Source organism: Bos javanicus, chromosome 15, assembly GCF_032452875.1.
Source record: "Bos javanicus breed banteng chromosome 15, ARS-OSU_banteng_1.0, whole genome shotgun sequence".
In the NCBI taxonomy this organism is placed as follows: Eukaryota; Metazoa; Chordata; class Mammalia; order Artiodactyla; family Bovidae; genus Bos; species Bos javanicus.
In genome coordinates this window covers 49,750,379-49,770,371 of record NC_083882.1, presented here as the reverse complement: position 1 = coordinate 49,770,371, position 19,993 = coordinate 49,750,379, and the positions used below count along the sequence as shown (strand labels likewise).

Below are 19,993 nucleotides of genomic sequence, written 5' to 3'. Positions count from 1 at the left end.
AAGAGGCAGGTAAGATGGTCTGGTATTCCCATCTCTTTAAGAATAAAGCAATAAATAATAAGTAAGCAATAAATAATGAATAAGTAAAAATAAAACAATAAATAAGACTTACTAAAACATATTTATTATTTCAACGTGAAAACAAATCAAGAAAAAGGCTTCAGAATGCTGATATTCTATTTTCCTATTGAATGCTCATGTTTTGCCTTCTTCTTTTGAGTAAGTGTTGAATTTTCAGTCCATGCAATTATGTTCCTCTAAAGCAGAGACATTACTTTGCCAACAAAGGTCTGTCTAGTCAAGGCTATGGTTTTTCCAGTGGTCATGTATGAATGTGAGAGTTGGACTGTGAAGAAAGCTGAGCACCGAAGAACTGATGCTTTTGAACTGTGGTGTTGGAGAAGACTCTTGAGAGTCCCTTGGACTGCAAGGAGATCCAACCAGTCCATTCTAAAGGAGATCAGCCCTGGGTGTTATTTGGAAGGAATGATGCTAAAGCTGAAACTCCAGTACTTTGGCCACCTCATGGGAAGAGTTGACTCATTGGAAAAGACTCTGATACTCTGAGGGATTGGGGGCAGGAGGAGAAGGGAATGACAGAGGATGAGATGGCTGGATGGCATCACCGACTCGATAGACATGAGTTTGAGTGAATTCCGGGAGTTGGTGATGGACAGGGAGGCCTGGCGTGCTGTGATTCATGGGGTTGCAAAGAGTAAGACACGACTGAGCGACTGAACTGAACTGAAGATTAAAAAAGAGTTGTGGACTCCTGGGAAAATTCAGTTATTCGTCTATTCCTCACATTTCCAGGGAACTACTAGTTTCTAAGTGACCACACAGAATCTCTCACTTGCATCATTTACCCAAGAGGACACAGGTGTCCCAGGAGCATGGGTTCACTGAACTCACACAATCAGTCCTCTACTTTCCTTCCTCATAAATGTGAACACTCTGACTGCCTGGGCTCAAGGACTTGGGATGGAGAGAGTGTGCAGAGGCTTCTCAGGAGCAGCAGAACAGACAGCACTGTGCTCTCACTAACTGCAGTCACTGTCATCTGGCTTGTATGCTGCTAGTCTCTCAGAGACTGAAAGGGAATGAAGTTTATGACTCACTCTGCCTAAAATCATCAGGATCTTGATTATCTTCTCTAACTTCTGAGACTAATACCAAGGAGGTTCCCTATGAAGTCATCTTGTGCTGTAACTTCTAATACAGAGTTGACACTTCCTGGGATTCTACAATCAGCTTTCCCTGGGTGATAATCCAAGAGGCTGTGTTATATCTGACTATTCTTATAGGCAGCAGACAGTTTAAACAAAAATGTGAATAAATATTTATTTTAACTTGGAAATTATTTTTCAAATATTCATGTCTGCTTCTTCTGCTTCCAATATCAACTCTTCGATATTCATTCTCACGGGGTTCCCTGGCCTAGAACAATACTATCCCTGGTTTTCAGTTCCTTTTTCTTTGATCTATGCTGTGGTTTTCCTGGGAAACTGCCTGGTGCTGCATGTGGTTCATACTGAGCCGAGCCTGCATGAGCCCGTGTTCTACTTCCTGGCCATGCTGGCCCTCACTGACCTGTTCATGGGGTTGTCCACAGTATACACTGTGCTGGGGACTATGTGGGGGCTCAGCCAGGAGATTGGTCTAGATGCCTGTGTTTCGCAGACTTATTTTGTTCATGGACTATCTTTCATGGAGTCTGGAGTCCTTCTTGCCATGGCTTTTGATCGCTTTATAGCAATTTGCAATCCTCTGAGATATACATCCATTCTGACTAATAGCAGGATCATTTACTTCATGGTGATCATTTTGACAAGAAGCTCTTTGTCTATTCTTCCTGTCATCATCCGTTTGAAGTTCTTTCCTTACTGCAGACCCCACATTCTCTCTCATTCCTTCTGCCTGCACCAGGATCTACTCCGGCTGGCCTGCTCTGACATTCGCTTCAATAGCTTCTATGCCCTGGCTCTGGTGGTTTGTACCTTGTTGTTGGATGCTGTCCTTATTCTCATCTCCTATGTTTTCATCTTGCATACAGTGCTGGCAATTGCATCTCGAAAAGAGAGGCTCAAGGCTCTGGAGACCTGTGTCTCCCACCTCTGTGCAGTTCTGGTTTTCTACATTCCCATCATTGGTCTCACTATGGTACACCGCTTTGGAAAGCATCTCTCACCTTTGGTTCATGTCCTTATGGGCAACATCTATATTCTCTTTCCTCCCATGATGAATCCAATAATCTATAGTGTAAAGACCCAACAGATTCGAAGCAGGATGAAGAAGTGGTTTTCTCTGAAAATGTAGTACAACTCTTTGTTTTTACTGAGTTTTACAACTCTTTACTCTTACTGATGTAAGAATACTATAATGACAACACAATATGCTAGTTCCTATTTGTGCAACCATTTACACTTTGAGTATTATTTTCTATAACTTTTTGTTCTTTTATGAGGGCTTGAATATAAAGAACTTACATGTCTTGCTAATCATAAAAGTGAGAATTGAGTTTTTCTAATCTACATTCCATGACAGTCTTCTGAAATTTGCTGTAGAGTAATCATAGTTCTTATAAACATGACAATGAATGTCTCTACATTTTATGGACATATTCTTTAAGCATGATTATCATATAAAAATTGTGTTACCTCAAATTCATCAATATGTTAATCATCTAGACCTATTTCTAATTAACTAAAATTTTGAAAATACATCTATGGTTTAGACTTTTATGTAATGTTCATGTCAAAACCAGAGAAGGCAATGGCAACCCACTGCAATACTCTTGCCTGGAAAATCCCATGGACAGAGGTGCCTGGTGGGTTGCAGTCCACGGGGTCGCTAAGAGTCGGACACGACTGAACGACTTCACTTTCACTTTCATGCTTTGGAGAAGGAAATGGCAACCCACTCCAGTGCTCTTGTCTGGAGAATCCCAGGGACAGCGGAGCCTGGTGGGCTGCCATCTATAGGGTCACACAGAGTCGGACACAGCTGAAGTGACTTAGCAGCAGCAGCATGTCAAAACATATGATGCAGTAAAATTGGGTTTCCCTCATTTCTAGTGGTGATGTAAATATCATCTGAAACTGATGCAGAACCTTCCCTTTTATCTAGTTATTTTTCCCCATTAGTGACCTTATGGAAGTCTATTGAAGGAATTTTGACAAGAAAATTGATAATTTCTCTATTGCAAAGATTGTCTTCTTAATCTATCTCTATGCTCTTAAGATGACATTATTGCATGAATACACTTCATTCTACATTTTTACTAAATATTTTTTTGAAAGCTGGTTCAGTTCAGTTCAGTCACTTAGTCGTGTCTGACTCTTTGTGGCCCCATGGACTGCAGCATGCCAGGCTTCCCTGTCCATCACCAACTCCTGGAGTTTACTCAAACTCATGTCCATTGAGTCAGTGATGTCATCCAACCATCTTGTCCTCTGTCATTGCCTTCTCCTCCTGTCTTGAAACTTTGCTAGCATCAGGGTCTTTTCAAATGAGTCAGCTCTTCACATCATGTGGCCAAAGTATTGGCGTTTCAGCTTCAACATCAGTCCTTCCAATGAATATTCAGGACTGATTTCCTTTAGGATGGACTGGTTGGATCTCCTTGCAGTCCAAGGGACTCTCAAGAGTCTTCTCCAACACCACAGTTCAAAAGCATTAATTCTTCAGCACTCAGCTTTCTTTATGAAAGTTAGTAAGTGGTTTTATTTTTGAAATTAAAAAAAATTATTTAAAAATTTTATTGGAAGATAACTGCTTTTCAATGTTGTGTTGGTTTGTGCTATTCAACAACATGAATCAGTTATAAGTATACATATATCCCTCCATCTTAAGCCTCTGTCTCACCCCTCAAGGTCATTGTAGGTCACTGAGCTGAGTTCCTTTGCTGAAAAGATGCTTCCAGCTAGCTACCATTACGATTTCTGTATGGCATTGCATTTTAAGATATTTAAAATGTACATCATGTTGATTTGATGAATTCATCATTTTTAGTGATTATCTTATATTTTATTTTATTTTTTAAGAGATTGAGTTTTCTCCTTTTTTTTTTTTTTTTTTTTTTTACTTTACAATATTGTATTGGTTCCGCCACACATCATCCTCAATACTACAGTTAGCCATGAGTCAGCGGGTACTGTCAATACAAGTTTTATTTAAAAAACAAATGAATAAATGAATTCTGAATAAATCTACTGGCAATGTTACATATTTCTTTCCATGTTTTTCTGTATTTCTAGGAAGAAAATGAGCTTTATATTTGCACTAAGTTGGTATGGGCTTATCCAGAATAGTCTCCATTTTGACACATATGGAATTATCTTTCAATTCATATGAGCAGTGGAATACACGGTTGCAATTTTTATCTACATAGACAAATAATTGGCTAACTTCTTTTCAATGAATGTATTATTTTTTTCCATTCTAGATAAGGACTATGCTAAATAATGCTTTCATCATCTGCCAAGCAAACCCTAAATATCATCCCATTGCAGAGAGAATTTGAGTCAGTAAAATCATAGCACCATGAGTCCATAAGGATTTCTAGTCCCATTATATAACAACATTGAATATATTATTTGAATTATTTATTTTTTTCAAATTGCATCTTTAACATTATGCAAAAATATTCTACATGTTTCTTTCATCCTTCTGCAACCTCTAGCCGTTTCCTCTAGAAGACATTTCTGATTCATTTCTATGTTTCCAGTGCTTTAGAATCCAGTTACCAAGATCTCTGAAAATGCCCACTTCACTGATGGTCCTATGTTGATATTACACCCACAGACAGACTGCTACCAGGATTTAAGTCATCAAATTCAAAGTGGTGGTGGTTTAGTTGCTAAGTTGTGTCCGACTCTTGCAACCCCATGGACTGTGGCCTGCCAGGCTCCTTTGTCTGTGGGATTCTCCAGACAAGAATACTAGAGTGGGTTGCCATTTATTTCTCCATAGGTCATCAATATAATAATTTTTACAGGATTAATCTTGCCCTGTTTTGAAAACAGCAACTGCTTCTTCAACTGATTGTAATATATTTCTGTATTAGTTTTCTAGTATCACTGTAACAAACTACTGCAAATCTGTTGGGCTGAAGCATAGATTTATTACCTTACTGATTTGGAAGTTAGAAGTTTAAAATAGGTTACCAGGTATCTGTTCTGCTAAAGAGTCTAAGTAGGAATCTGTTTCTTTGCCTATTTTCAGCTTTCAGAGACTGTCTACATTCCTTAGATTGTATTCCCAATATGATTCTGCTTCTGTTGACTCATTACCTTCTCTGATTTTGACCTTCAAAAGTTTCACTATTAATCTCATCTGGATAATGCATAAACTTCTCTATATGTTAAGATGCTTAACTTAATCACATTTGCAAATTCCCTTTCAATATGTAAACTGATGTATTCACAGGTTCTAGAGATTAGGACATAAACATCTTTCAGTTCAGTTCAGTTGCTCAGTTGTGTCCGACTCTTTGTGACCCCATGAATGGCAGCATGCCAGGCCTCCCTGTCCATCACCAACTCCTGGAGTTCACTAAGACTCACATCCATTGAGTCAGTGATGCCATCCAGCCATCTCATCCTCTGTCATCCCCTTCTCCTCCTGCCCCCAATCCCTCCCAGCATCCGAGTCTTTTCCAGTGAGTCAATTCTTTGCATAAGGTGGCCAAGGTACTGGAGTTTCAACTTTAGCATCATTCCTTCCAAAGAAATCCCAGGGACGATCTCCTTCAAATGGACTGGTTGGATCTCCTTGCAGTCCAAGGGACTCTCAAGAGTCTTCTCTAACACCACAGTTCAAAAGCATCAATTCTTCGGCGCTCAGCTTTCTTCACAGTCCAACTCTCGCGTCCATACATGACCAATGGAAAAACCATAGCCTTGACTAGACGAACCTTTGTTGGCAAAGTAATGTCTCTGCTCTTGAATATGCTATCTACGTTGGTCATAACTTTTCTTCCAAAGAGTAAGTGTCTTTTAATAATAATAAATAATAATGACTGCATCATGGCTGCAGTCACCATCTGCAGTGATTTTGGAGCCCCCAAAATAAAGTCTGACACTGTTTCCACTGTTTCCCCATCTATTTCCCATGAAGTGATGGGACCAGATGCCATGATCTTCATTTTCTGAATGTTGAGTTTTAAGCCAACTTTTTCACTCTCTTCATTCACCTTCATCAAGAGGCTTTTGAGTTCCTCTTCACTTTCTGCCTTAAGGGTGGTTTTATCTGTATATCTGAGGTTATTGATATTTCTCCCAACAATCTTGATTCCAGCTTGTGCTTCTTCCAGTCCAGTGTTTCTCATGATGTACTCTGCATATAAGTTAAATAAACAGGGTGACAATATACAGCCTTGACATACTCCTTTTCCTATTTGGAATCAGTCTGTTGTTCCATGTCCAGTTCTAACTGTTGCTTCCTGACCTGCATACAAATTTCTCAAGAGGCAGGTCAGGTGGTCTGGTATTCCCATCTCTTTCAGAATTTTCCACAGTTTATTGTGATCCACACAGTCAAAGGCTTTGGCATAGTCAATAAAGCAAAAATAGATGTTTTTCTGGAATTCTTTTGCTTTTTTGAAGATCCAGCGGATGTTGGCAGTTTGGTCTCTGGTTCCTCTGCCTTAAACATCTTTAGTGGGTCATTATTCAGCCTATTAGAATCTCCATTTTGGAATGTCTAAATTGAAATTATTTTGATTTGGAATCCATAGGGTTTCCTTGTTTTCAGTTTAATAAGGTATGTGATAAAGATTTTTTTGTGTGTGATGGTAAAAATCCATAAGACAAAACTTATAATTTTAGCTATTTTTAAATATACAGTTCAGTGTCATTAGAATAATGACATTTTTTATGTAACCATAAGCACAACTTAGCTCCAGAACTTTTTCATCATCCTACACTGAAACTCTGTTCAATTCAGTCACTCAGTCGTGTCCGACTCTTTGTGACCTCTGCAGCACTCCAGGGTTCACTGACCATTACTAACTCCCGGAGCTTGCTCAAACTCATGTCCATAGAGTAGGTGATGCCATCCAACCATCTCATCCTCTGTTGTCCCCTTCTCCTCCCACCTTCAATCTTTCCCAACATTAGAGTCTTTTCCAATGAGTCAGGTCGTCACATCAGCAGGCCAAAATATTGGAGTTTCAGCTTCAGCATTAGTCCTTCCAATGAATATTCAGGACTGATTCCCTTTAGGATTAACTGGTAGGATCTCCTGGCAATCCTAGGGACACCCAAGAGTCTTCTCCAACACCGCAGTTCAAAAGCATCAATACTTTGTAACACAGCTTTCTTTACAGTCCAAATATCACATCCATACATGAATACTGGGAAAACCATAGCTTTGACTAGATGGATCTTTGTTGGCAAGGTAACGTCTCTGCTTTATAATATGTTGCCCAGGTTTGTCATAGCTTTTCTTCCAAGGAGCAAGCAAGTGTCTTTAAATTTCATGGTTGCCGTCATCATCTTCAGTGATTTTGGAGCCCGAGAAAATGAAATCTGCCACTATTTCTATTGTATCACCATCTATTTCCCATGAAGTGATGGGACAGGATGCCATGATCTTAGGTTTCTGAATGTTGAGTTTTAAGCCAACTTTTCACTCTCCTCGTTCGCTTTCATCAAGATGTTCTTTAGTTCTTCACTTTCTGCCATAAGAGTGGTGTTATCTGCATATCTGAGATTATTGATATTTCTCCTGACAAACTTAATTCCAGCTTATGCTTCATCTAGCCTGGCATTTCGCATCATGTGCTCTTCATGTTTAACTTATATGATATACTTTGCATATTTAACTCTTGAGAGTCCCTTGGACTGCAAGGAGATCCAACCAGTCTATCCTAAAAGAAATCAGTCCTGAATATTCATTGGAAGAACTGATGTTGAAACTGAAACTCCAGTATTTTGGCCATCTGATGTGAAGAACTGATTTATTTGAAAAGGCCCTGATGCTGGGAAAAATTAAAAGTGAGAGGAGAAGGGGATGACAGAGAATGAGATGGTTGGATGGCATCACCAACGTAATGGACATGAGTTTGAGTAAACTCCTGAAGTTGGTGATGGACAGGGAAGCCTGGTGTGCTGCAGCCCTTGGGGTCACAAAGAGTCAGACACAACTGAGTAACTGAACTTAACTGAACTCTACATATAAGTTAAGTAAGCAGGGTGACAATATACAGCCTTGATGTACTCCTTTCCTGATTTGGAATCAGTCTGCTGTTCCATGTCCATTTCTTTTTTTTTTTTTTTCTAATTTAATTTTATTTTTTAACTTTACAATATTGTATTGGTTTTGCCATATATCAACATGAATCCACCACAGGTATACATGCGTTCCCCATCCTGAACCCACCTCCTTCATCCCTCCCCATACCATCCCTCTGGGTCATCCCAGTGCACCAGCCCCAAGCATCCAGTATCATGCATCGAACCTGGACTGGCGTCCATGTCCATTTCTAACTGTTGTTTCTTGACCTGCATACAGATTTCTTAGAGGCAGGTAAAGTGGTCTAGTATTCCAATCTCTTGAAGAATTTTCCACAGTTTGTTGTGATCCACACAATCAAAGGCTTTAGTACAGTCGATAAAGCAGCTGTTTTTCTGGAGCTCTCTTACTGTTTTGATGATCCAACAGATGTTGGCATTGTGATCTCTGGCTCTTCTGCCTTTTCTAAATACAGCTTGAACATTTGGAAGTTCATGGTTCACATATCATTGAAGCCTAGCTTGAAGAATTTTGAGCATTACTTTGCTAGTGTATGAGATGAGTTCAACTGTGCAGTAGTTTGAGCATTTTTGGCATTTCCTTTCTTTGGGATTGGAATGAAAACTGACCTTTTCCAGTCATGTGGCCACTGCTGAGTTTTCCAAATTTGCTGGCATAATGAGTGCAACACTTTCACAGCATCATCTTTTAGGATAGCTCAACTGGAATTCCATCACCTCCACTAGCTTTGTTCATAAGATGCTTCCTAAGGCCCACTTGACTTCACATTCCAGGATGTCTGGCTCTGGGGGAGTGATCACACCATCATCATTATGTGGGTTGTGAAGATCTTTTTTGTATAGTTCTGTGTACCCTTGCCACCTCTTCTTAATATCTTCTACTTATGTTAGGTCTCTACCATTTCTGTCCTTTATTGCATCAATCTTTGCATGAAATGTTCCCTTGGTATCTTTAATTTTCTTGATATCGCTAGTCTTTCCCATTCTGTTGTTTTCCTCTATTTCTTTGCATTGACTCCTGAGGAAGGTTTTCTTATCCCTCTTTGCTATTCTTTGGAACTCTGTATTCAGATGGGTATATCTTTCCTTTTCTCCTTTGCTTTTAGCTACTCTTCTTTTCTCAGCTATTTGTAAGGCCTCCTCAGACAAACATTTTGCCTTTTGCTTTTCTTTTTCTGGGGGATAATCTTGATCATTACCTCCTGTACAATGTCTCGAACATCCATCCATAGTTCTTCAGGCATTATGTCTATCATATCTTCCCTTGAATCTATTTGTCACTTCCACTGTATAGTCATAAGGGATTTGATTTAGGTCATACCTGAATGGCCCAGTGGTTTTACCTACTTTCTTCAATTTAAGTCTGAAGTTTGTAATAAGGAGTCATGATCTGAGCTACAATCAGCTCCCGGTCTTGTTTTTGCTGACTATATAGATCTTCTCCATCTTGACTGCAAACAATACACAAAATTCAATTAACTATTTACCAATTATGGCCCCACCCATCAGATCAAGAGCCAGTTTCCCCCATATACAGTCTCTCCCATCAGGAAGCTTCCATAAGCCTCTTATCCTTATCTCTCAGAGGGCAGACCAAATGAAAACCACAGTCACAGAAAACTAATCAAATTGACCACATGGACCACAGCCTTGTCTAAATCAATGAAACTGTGAACCATGCCATGTAGGACCATCCAAGACAGATGGGTCCTGGTGGAGAGTTCTGATAAAATGTAGCCCATTGGAGATGGGAATGGCAAACCACTTCAGTAGTCTTGCCTTGAGAACCCCAAGAACGGTATGAAAATGCACAAAGATATGACACTGAAAGATGAACTCCCAAGGTCGGTAGGTGCCTAATATGCTACTGGAGAAGATTGGAGAAATAACTCCAGTAAGAATGAAGAGACAGAGCCAAGGCAAAAACAGCGCCCACTTGTGGATGTGACTGGTGATGGAATTAAAGTCCGATGCTGTAAGAACAATATTGGATAGGAATCTGTAATGTTAGGTCCATGAGTCAAGGTAAATTGGAAGTGGTTAAGCAGGAGATGGCAAGAGTGAACATCCACGTTTTAGGAATCAGTGACTTAAAATGGGCTGGAGTGGGCGAATTTAACTCAGATGGCCACTATATCTACTACTGTGGACAAGATTATCTTAGAAGAAATGGAGTAGCCATCATAATCAACAAGAGTCTGAAATGCAGTTCTTGGATGCAATCTCAAAAATGACAAAATGATCTCTGTTCATTTCCAAGGCAAACCATTCAATATCATAATTATCAAAATCTATGCCCCAACCAGTAATGCTGAAGATGATGAATATGAACAGTTCTATGAAGACCTACAATACTTTCTAGAACTAACACCCCAAAAGATATCCTTTTCATTATAGGGGACTGGAATGCAAAAGTAGGAAGTCAAGAGATACCTGGAGTAACAGGCAAATTTGGCCTTGAAGTAGAAAATAAAGCAGGACAAAGACTAACAGAGTTTTCCAAGAAAACATACTGGCCATAGCAAACATCCTCTTCCAACAACACAAGTGACAACTCTACACATGGATATCATTAACTACATTGCTTTCAGACAAAACTGATTTAAGAACAATGAAAACTATCACAGATGAATAGGAGCACAACATAGTTCAATTTGTTACCCCAAATTAATATTCAGAGCTTTTCATGGTCATGTGTGGACATGCTCAGAGTATGAGAAATTGTACGTGTCCCAGCTGGGGTCAAACAAGGTAATATTCTTCCTTTAAGTTTCACCTCAAATACTATAAATAAATGTCCTCTTCATGATGTATTTTGTGTCATGATTTAAACATTCTTGTACTTTTGGTGATAATTTGCTGTTTAAAATGCCTCCAAACATACTGCTGTCTAGTGTTCCTAGGAGCAAGAAGCTGGATGTACACGACAGACACAGTGTATGCGGTACACAAGCTTCTTTCAGGTGTAATTCATAGTGCTGTTGTGAGTTCAGTGTCAGTGAATCCATGATATGGTATATCCAGAAAAAAAGAAAAAGAAAATTCCTGCATCCTTATGTGAGGACCTTCTAGAAGGTGCTAGAATAACATCTATAGTACATGATGAAGCTTGAAGAAAAGGAACAGAAACTAAACTTGTGAATTCATGAGATGACAACTGACAAGAACTACATAGTGGACATCACTGTTATGTGGTTGAAAGCCAAAAAAATTAATGCAATTCTCAGCTTCTAGTGATTTGTATGAAAAAGAGCCAAAACTTCTTCAGGAAATGGATAACTCCAGGGCCAGGTTAGTGAAAGTACATTGAATACACTGTTGTACCAAAAAGCAAAGAAATTATCAAAGAATACCAAGCACATGTCAAAAATATGCCAAAGCCAGATTATGGTGCTCCCACAGGCCTAATCTGGAACAAATTGAATGTTAAAGGGATGATAGTGGCTACTTATTACCTACTGAAAAAAAAATATGGAACAAAGATAATGTAACAAATCTGTATAGTTTCAAAGTTTCTCCCACGAAATACTAAATACCAAAGGAAAATATATAACTTAACTGGGACAAATTCTGGCAGGCCCTATCTTAGTTAAATTATCAGTGACAGTGATCAGTAATAAGGCAAATTCATACCAGGAATAACCTGAAAAGATACATGGGAGGGAAAGAGCCTTCCTTCCATGGCATTCCCAGATAATCTGATATAACCATGAGGACTCATCAAACAAACCTCACTTAGGGACATTCTACAAAATAATTGGACTGTGATGGTCAAGTTTGTGTCGTACAAGAGAAGAGAAGAGTGAAAGTGAAAGTCATGTCCGATTCTTTGTGACCTCATGGACTATGCAGAGCCTTTCCTCTAATCTAAATATTTCCCCACTAGTGACCTAATGAACAATTATTAAAGGATTTGGGGATAAAAAATTTATAACCCCTATGTTGCAAAGATTGTCTTAATTTCCTTTTATGCTATTAATATATAGTGTTATTGCAAAAAGACTCATTATTCTACATTTTCACTAAATATTTTATTATTCAGTTCAGTTCAGTTCAGTTGCTCAGTCAATTCTGACTCTTTGCGTCCCCATGAATCGCAGCATGCCAGGCCTCCCTGTCCATCACCATCTCTCGTAGTTCACTCAAACTCATGTCCATCGAGTCGGTGATGCCATCCAGCCATCTCACCATCTGTCGTCCCCTTTTCCTCCTGCCTCCAATCCCTCCCAGCATCAGAGACTTTTACAATGAGTCAACTCTTTGCATGAGGTGGCCAAAGTATTGGAGTTTCAGCTTTAGCATCATTCCTTCCAAAGAACACCCAGGACTGATCTTCTTTAGAATGGACTGGTTGGCTCTCCTTGCAGTCCAAGGGACTCTCAAGAGTCTTCTCCAACACCACAGTTCAAAAGCATCAATTCTTCGGTGCTCAGCCTTCTTCACAGTCCAACTCTCACATCCATACATGACCACTGGAAAAACCATAGCCTTGACTAGATGGACCTTTGTTGGCAAAGTAATGTCTCTGCTTTTCAACATGCTATCTAAGTTGGTCATAACCTTTCTTCCAAGGAGTAAGCATCTTATTTTTAGGATTTCTCTATGGCATTTTTGATGCTTTTGAACTGTGGTGTTGGAGAAAACTCTTGAGAGTCCCTTGGACTGCAAGGAGATCCAACCAGTCCATCCTAAAGGAGATCAATCCTGGGTGTTCTATGGAGGGACTAATGTTGAAGCTGAAACTCCAATTCTTTGGCCACCTCATGCGAAGAGTTGACTCATTTGAAAAGACCCTGATGCCGGGAAAGATTGGGGGTAGGAGGAGAAGGGGACGACAGAGGATGAGATGGTTGGATGACATCACTGACTCCATGGACATGAGTTTGGGTAAACTCTGGGAGTTGATGATGGACAGGGAGGTCTGGTGGGCTGTGGTTTATGGGGTCGCAAAGAGTTGGACACGACTGAGTGACTGAACTGAAGTGAACTGGTGGCATTTTTGTTCCTCATAAAATCTTCAGGAAAAGAGTTTAGTTTAGGCCCTGTGGCAAAAGCATAATAGAGAAATGATGGTGGCCTCAAAGTACTGATTTGAGAATGGGAATATGATAACAAATACAATTATTATTTTAAATATGTGAGTAAAACTTAATAACTGTGTATTGGTGAACAGATGGAGCAGTTTCATAAAAGTACACCAAATGATAAACCTATTTTGTCAGTTTGAGAAACCATGAAACTATTTCTCAAAGCTGCTGCAATATTTACGTTCCTAACAACAACATCCGATGGTTGACATTTCTCCAGAATCACATCACCACTCATTTTCTGTCTGTTAAATTTAGCCATTCTAGTAGATGTAAGTTATTTTGTGGTTTGCATTTGCATTTCCTTAGTACTCTTACCTGGAAAATCCCATGGATGGAGGAGCCTGGTGGGCTGCAGTCCATGGGGTCGCTAAGAGTCGGACATAACTGAGCGACTTCACTTTGACTTTTCACTTTCATGCATTGGAGAAGGAAATGGCAACCCATTCCAGTGTTCTTGCCTAGAGAATCCTAGGGATGGGGGAGCCTGGTGGGCTGCCATCTATGGGATCTCACAGAGTCGGACATGACTGAGGTGACTTAGCAGCAGCAGCAGTGACTAATATCTGGCTTGGAGCTGGTTTGTCAGTTGTTCTCTGGCAAGGAAACTAATTCACAATCCCACACAGTGGTGAAAACAACATTCAGTCTGCCTGACCAAGAAACCTCACCAGAGATCATAGGTAGCTGCATAGGCCATCCAAAAGCCCTGCTTACAGTGGCACTTGGTCAGAGAACACAGCCCCATCTGCAGAGCAAAACTGGTAACCTTCATCTAACCAGGGAATTCAGGGCACAGTCTTGCCTGATTCTGCCCCAAACCATGAGCTACACAGATCCTCTGCCCCAATCCTGCTGCCTCACCAGGGTAGAGAAGCTAATTCTTAATTCTACCTATTGATAAATATATTTCACAGTCCTGATTGTCTAATAAGCCACATCTCCCTCCCTTAGCTCCTGACCATGACTTATCCGTCATCCTTTCATTTGTATGTTTTGCCCTTCAACACAGTCTGCAATTAATTTTTGTTCAAAAAGCCCTTCCCATGCAGACACATGAAAGTTATCATATGGGGTTTCAACACGTAATATCTAAGAACCAGGATTCAAATGAACATTCTAAAATTTCCAAACAAGTAACCTGGATCACTTTATTTTCTCTCTGTATTTCTTTCCACATTTGTGTGCTGGAGATAATAAATAACTAAATGAAATGATATAGCCCTGAAGTTTTTATCCAGAAAAATCATTCAGTAAGCACCAGCTTTTATAGATCGGGGGCTTGTTAGAATTCCCATTGGAAGAAGATGAAATTGAAGCTTAGGTTGAAATAGAACTTGAAGTTGGTATTCAAACTTTTTAGTTATTTCTAAGGTGTGTTTCTTCTTCCAAAATTACTAAGAATTTTACTGAAATTTCAGATGAATCGATATATACTGTGCAATGTGTCTTGGAAAAAAATGTGACTTTCCAGTAAGAAATAATATATTAAATCAAGTTGTTCAATAGCCTTTTGTGTCTCTTAAGATAAAGTCTAAACTCATTTATGAAGGTTTTTAGAGTCAGTTTAATAAGAAGCCCATGGTCCCTGAGGAAGAGAAAGGGGACTGGGGCTCTTGAAGAGGAGATAGCGGTCTGGAATTCTCAAGGAGGAGGAAAGGACAAAGGTCTTTTTTTTTTTTTCCTTCTACATTCCTTAGTCTTAGTCACATAAAACTTTTTTTCTTTAAGTCTGAAGCTGGTGATTACACAACAAAACAACCCAATTTAAACTCTGTACTAAGGATTCTATAGCAACAATGTATCCTGCTTGAGGACAGTTTCTCCTTCCTGAAAACCTTCTGAATATTCTTCTTATTTTAAAATGTATATTATGGAAGTGGGTCTGGCAAGATCTTTCTAGTGTTACTTCTAACCCTGTCACCTTAAAATGTAACTTGTGGGAGCGTGTCTAGTAAAAATCTTTACAACCTTGAGACATTCTTTTGATTTATTATAATAACCAATTAAAGAAGTATATAGCTCCCTTGCTAAGACTAGCAAGGGGGGCACTCTCCAGCCCCCTTTTTATGTCTATGTCAGAAGCATTCTCTGTCCCTTTTCATATTTTAATAAAACTCTGCTACACAAAAGCTCTTGAGTGATCAAGCCTGGTCCCTGGTCCTGAAGTTAAATCTTCTTTGGAGATCACAATTCCGACATCGTTCACCATAAGCTATCATCTTGGGGGCTCATCTGGGATCTTCAGGACAAGGTAAGAACACTCAGAGCTCTAGTCTCTCTGCTTTCTCAGTATACATGCATTCTGCTTTACTTTACTAACTCTCCAGTGTGCTTATGTGAATGAATGACATGCCCTGCATGAAGCAAGTGATGAGCCCTGCTTTGTGGTTTCACGGAGCCTCATAATGACTGAAGACAGCCCCAGAAAGGAGAGCCTTGTCAGGGGTTTATACCAACCTGCCAATACCAAGAGATACCCAACGTCCCTGTGAGGGGAGTGGCCAGAAATGGGCAAAGCATGTGGACCAAACTTTCTTTTCTCAGTCATCTTTTCCTGGTCTTTTTAACCATTTTGTAATTGAGTGGGGAATTAGAACTACTAACCTAATCTGTCGGATCATAGACTTTCAAGGGACTTGTGATCCATGCTGTTATATGTACTTTTACTTAGACCCCATGTATGGAAGCACCTAGCCTTGCTAGGAGCTGAAAGTTACATGAGCATGTTTGGAAGCGAGGTGGAACTCTAGCTCTAGGAACATCTCTCAGGCTAGAAGTCACTCTCCTGGCTGCCTACCTAAGGGGCCAGCAACCTGAAAGTGAGTCTTTGTCATGGCTGTGCCTCAAATCTATAGGGATAAAAACACTGCTGATGACCATGAGGTTTCTGAGGACACAGATAGGGAATTGCAGGATTTGGCCAGATTGAAAGTGCAATGCGCTGCTTCTGCTGGTATCGCTAGCTCTTAGTGGACCAGAGGAGGCTCTCTGGTGGCTTTTGTCTCAACTCCTTAGACATTCGTTTTGTGGAATCTGTAGAAATAAACTATAAGGATTGGCCCTAATAGTTCAGGGACAAAAATCACCTTTTCCTCACTGACTGACCCTCCACCACCTCTTTTGCTGTCACATACACTAGCGTGGTGGAGCTCAGGAGGGACATCTTGGTTGTTGTTTGCCTCTTTATGACTCATTGCTTTTACTCCATTCAGGACTATACTCAGGAATGTGCATAGGCACACATGAGATGGATGCTTCCCCTGGTAGGCCCAGCGTGGGAAATATTCCAGGAAACTACTGTTACACCCTGGGTGGCATCAAAGGAAAAGGACAAATGAAATCAAAGGCCTTGGTGGTAAGGAAATAAATCACTTTGGGTTGACATCAGATCTACCCCTGGTGCATCTCCACCCCACCTCCCTGGTAGAACTGGGAGGGACGAGTAAGGTGCCTGCATCAGTAAGGGACAGATTAAGTCTGACCAGGGAAGGAAAGCTTTGGTGGAAAATTTGTCTACACCCCCAACTAGAGCAGGGAGGGACGCCTCTGGTGGAAAGAAGTTGTGGCTGTGGATGCCACTTCTTTCTCTTACAGATGGGCACAAGCAGTTCCAGAACCACTCTTTTAAAATGTATTTTTAAAAAATCTGGGACAAGTTTGATCCCCAGAATTTAAGAAAGACACACCTGATCTTCTGTGATACTGAATGTCTGCAATATCCTTTGGAAGATGGTGAATGCTGGCAGTTTGAAGGATTTCTCAATTACAGTACTGTTTTATAATTAGATCAGTTCTGCAGAAAACAAGACAAATGGATAGAAGTGCCATATGTGTTGTTCTTTATCTCTCTGCAAGACATACCAGACTTGGGTGTGAAACCTTCAGCTCTTTCCTATCCTCTTACTTCTTACTTTGCTCCTGTGTCTGGGGTTTCCAACTGAACAGGCTGAGAATCAGGGCACTTTTCCAGGAGGGGCTGCCTCAGGCTTGGTAAAAATTAAAACAGTACTGTTGGATGAGTGTGTAATTTCTTCAGTTCCGTCTCACCACAACAAAGATTCAAAATGGCAGACGAGTGTTACAGCTTGGTTACAACTCAGTTTTATTGAGCAAAGGATAGTATACCCTCAAGCTGTGAGGGTGGGCCAACCCCAGAGGATAGGCCTCAGACCATCTTGGCTACCTCCTTTTGTGTATTTGTCTCCTCCGTGCCTTGAGCCTGCCCTATGCAAATTGGGCTGGCCAAAAAGGAGAGGAGTTTATTTCACCTGAAGTTCTCACTCTGGTCCATGGGTTTTCTTTTGTTCAGTTTTCGTGGGTTTTTTCCTTTCTTTGTCTTTTAGCCATTGACATTTTGACTCCTTTTTCCTATTCTAACTACCTAACAGTACCAATTGCAGTTGAGACTATTTAGAGGATCCAAAAGTACATAGAAACCTTTATGGGACTAACTGTACTTTATGAGCTTACTTGGAGAGATGTCATGTATGTCTTGGGACAAACACTGACCCCTGACTCAAAAAGCTTGAATTTTGGAGGAAGCTACTACTTTTGGAGATGAATGGCTTGAACGTGAGACAAGGGTAAAGAGGGAACATGAAATAGCGCGCCTTCCTACTGGAAGCCAAGCAGATCCCCTAACAGTACCAGACTGAGATGATAACATGGCTAAAGGAAGGTGGGATTAGAGAGACTTTGCCGGATGTATTCTTGAAGGACTCAAGCAAACACGTGCTAAGACTTTGAACTATGCTAAGTTGACTAACTCCTTGGAAGGAAAGTTATGACCAACCTAGATAGCATATTAAAAAGCAGAGATATTATGTTGCCAACAAAGGTCCATCTATTCAAGGCTATGGTTTTTCCAGTGGTCATGTATGGATGTGAGAGTTGGACTGTGAAGAAAGCTGAGCGCTGAAGAATTGATTCTTTTGAACTGTGGTGCTGGAAAAGACTCTTGAGAGTCCCTTGGACTGCGAGGAGAACCAACCAGTCCATCCTAAAGGAGATCAGTCCTGGGTGTTCACTGGAAGGACTGATGCTGAGGCTTAAACTCCAATACTTTGTCCACCTCATGCGAAGTGTTGACTCATTGGAAAAGACCCTGATGCTGGGAGGGATTGGGGGCAGGATGAAAAGAGGATGACAGAGGATGAGATGTCTGGATGGCATCACTGACTCGATGAACATGAGTTTGGGTAAACTCCGTGAGTTGGTGGTGGACAGGGAGGTCTGGCGTGCCACGATTCATGAGGTCACAAAGAGTCGGACACAACTGAGTGACTGAACTGAAATGAACTGAACTGAAAGTTTAATTTTTAAAAAATGCCTGTAAGTCCCCATTTATTTGACATGTTGGGTAGCTGATCCTGTATAGTGGGAGTTACCTAATATTGACTGGTCAAAATTGACTACCACCAAGGTGGTTTCTAGAAATAAGAAATTTATATGCATTAAAAAAAATCCATGGAATCTCCTAAAGATTTCAAAAGTATTAGGGTCAGCTCTTATCACTATTTTCACTTCTCTCAGCCTTGTGAGATGAAATTATGAGTCTCAGAATATACTTGAAATAGAGTCCTAGAATTGACACTTACTACTTTGTCCAATATTCATGCATTTAGAAGCCATTGAAAGCTGGAAAAATTACTCTATTGTTTATGATTTGTTATTAACCCCATTCCTCAGGAGAATTACATCATGCCCTTGTTGAACTGCTGATATAATATGTGTCCTTTGTTTGTCTCACTGGAAACAGTTTCTTTATAACTGCGTGTGCAATTATATTACCATCCCAGTACATACATATAAGAAGGCTGAAGAATTGAGCTTGTGAGTATGTGTTCTTCTAGGTGCCTCTGAGATCTACACAGAGAAAGGATCTAAGGAGACTGTGGGAAATTGGACTCTATAAATATGTATAAAGAGATTTTCTGATGAAATCACAAGAAGAGAATAATAAATACTTTAGTTGTCAGGATTTCACCTAAGACATGAGGAGAATAATAAATAGTACTGAGTTCCTCTTGGTCAGGTTAGCATTTTTCACATTTCTTTCCCCTTCTTACCCCTGATGAATTTCTTTATATCTTCAACTAAAGCAAGTATATGTCCTACCTTATGTATTAAAAATAATACTGAAATAAAAACAGAGGAAACTTATATACTAAGGTAATTAGATTCCTAATATTTTTCTTTGACTAGTTATTTACCTTTCCTAATTCATCCCATTCTCCTTACAGATATACATCTGAAAACAGGGCAAATGAATTTGCAAATGTATTGTTTGGCACATTTTTGATATTAAACATATTTGAGGAAAATAAAATACTATTGCATTTCTCCTAGATTTTTCAATAAATAGTCACATGTTGAGGCCAGAAACAAATACTTTTGAATTTTAAATAGAATATCATGAGACTCTTCCTAGAGGAGGTAATGCTTGGGATGAACGTTTAATAATCAATGGTATTTGTCTGATGGGAAAGACAAAGAAATGGTAGGAGGAAATCTAAAGGAAATATAACAAGCGGAGGAAAGTCTAGTAAGTACAAATAGAATTCTAAATTAGTTTGCAGAATTCTAGCATGTATTTCATTATAGCTGATAAATTTGTTAGGATGATTATTAAAATAAGCTTACTATTAA

At 39.8% G+C, this 19,993-nt stretch overlaps 1 protein-coding gene across 1 annotated transcript; it reads left to right on the top strand.

Annotated features, from left to right (window-relative positions):
• Window positions 1–1,371: 1,371 nt before the first annotated feature.
• On the top strand, window positions 1,372–2,316 carry LOC133261017 (olfactory receptor 51V1-like). Its single transcript, XM_061439617.1, has one exon. The coding sequence runs from the start codon at window positions 1,375–1,377 to the stop codon at window positions 2,314–2,316; it is 942 nt and encodes a 313-aa protein (XP_061295601.1). The 5' UTR covers window positions 1,372–1,374.
• Window positions 2,317–19,993: the final 17,677 nt, after the last annotated feature.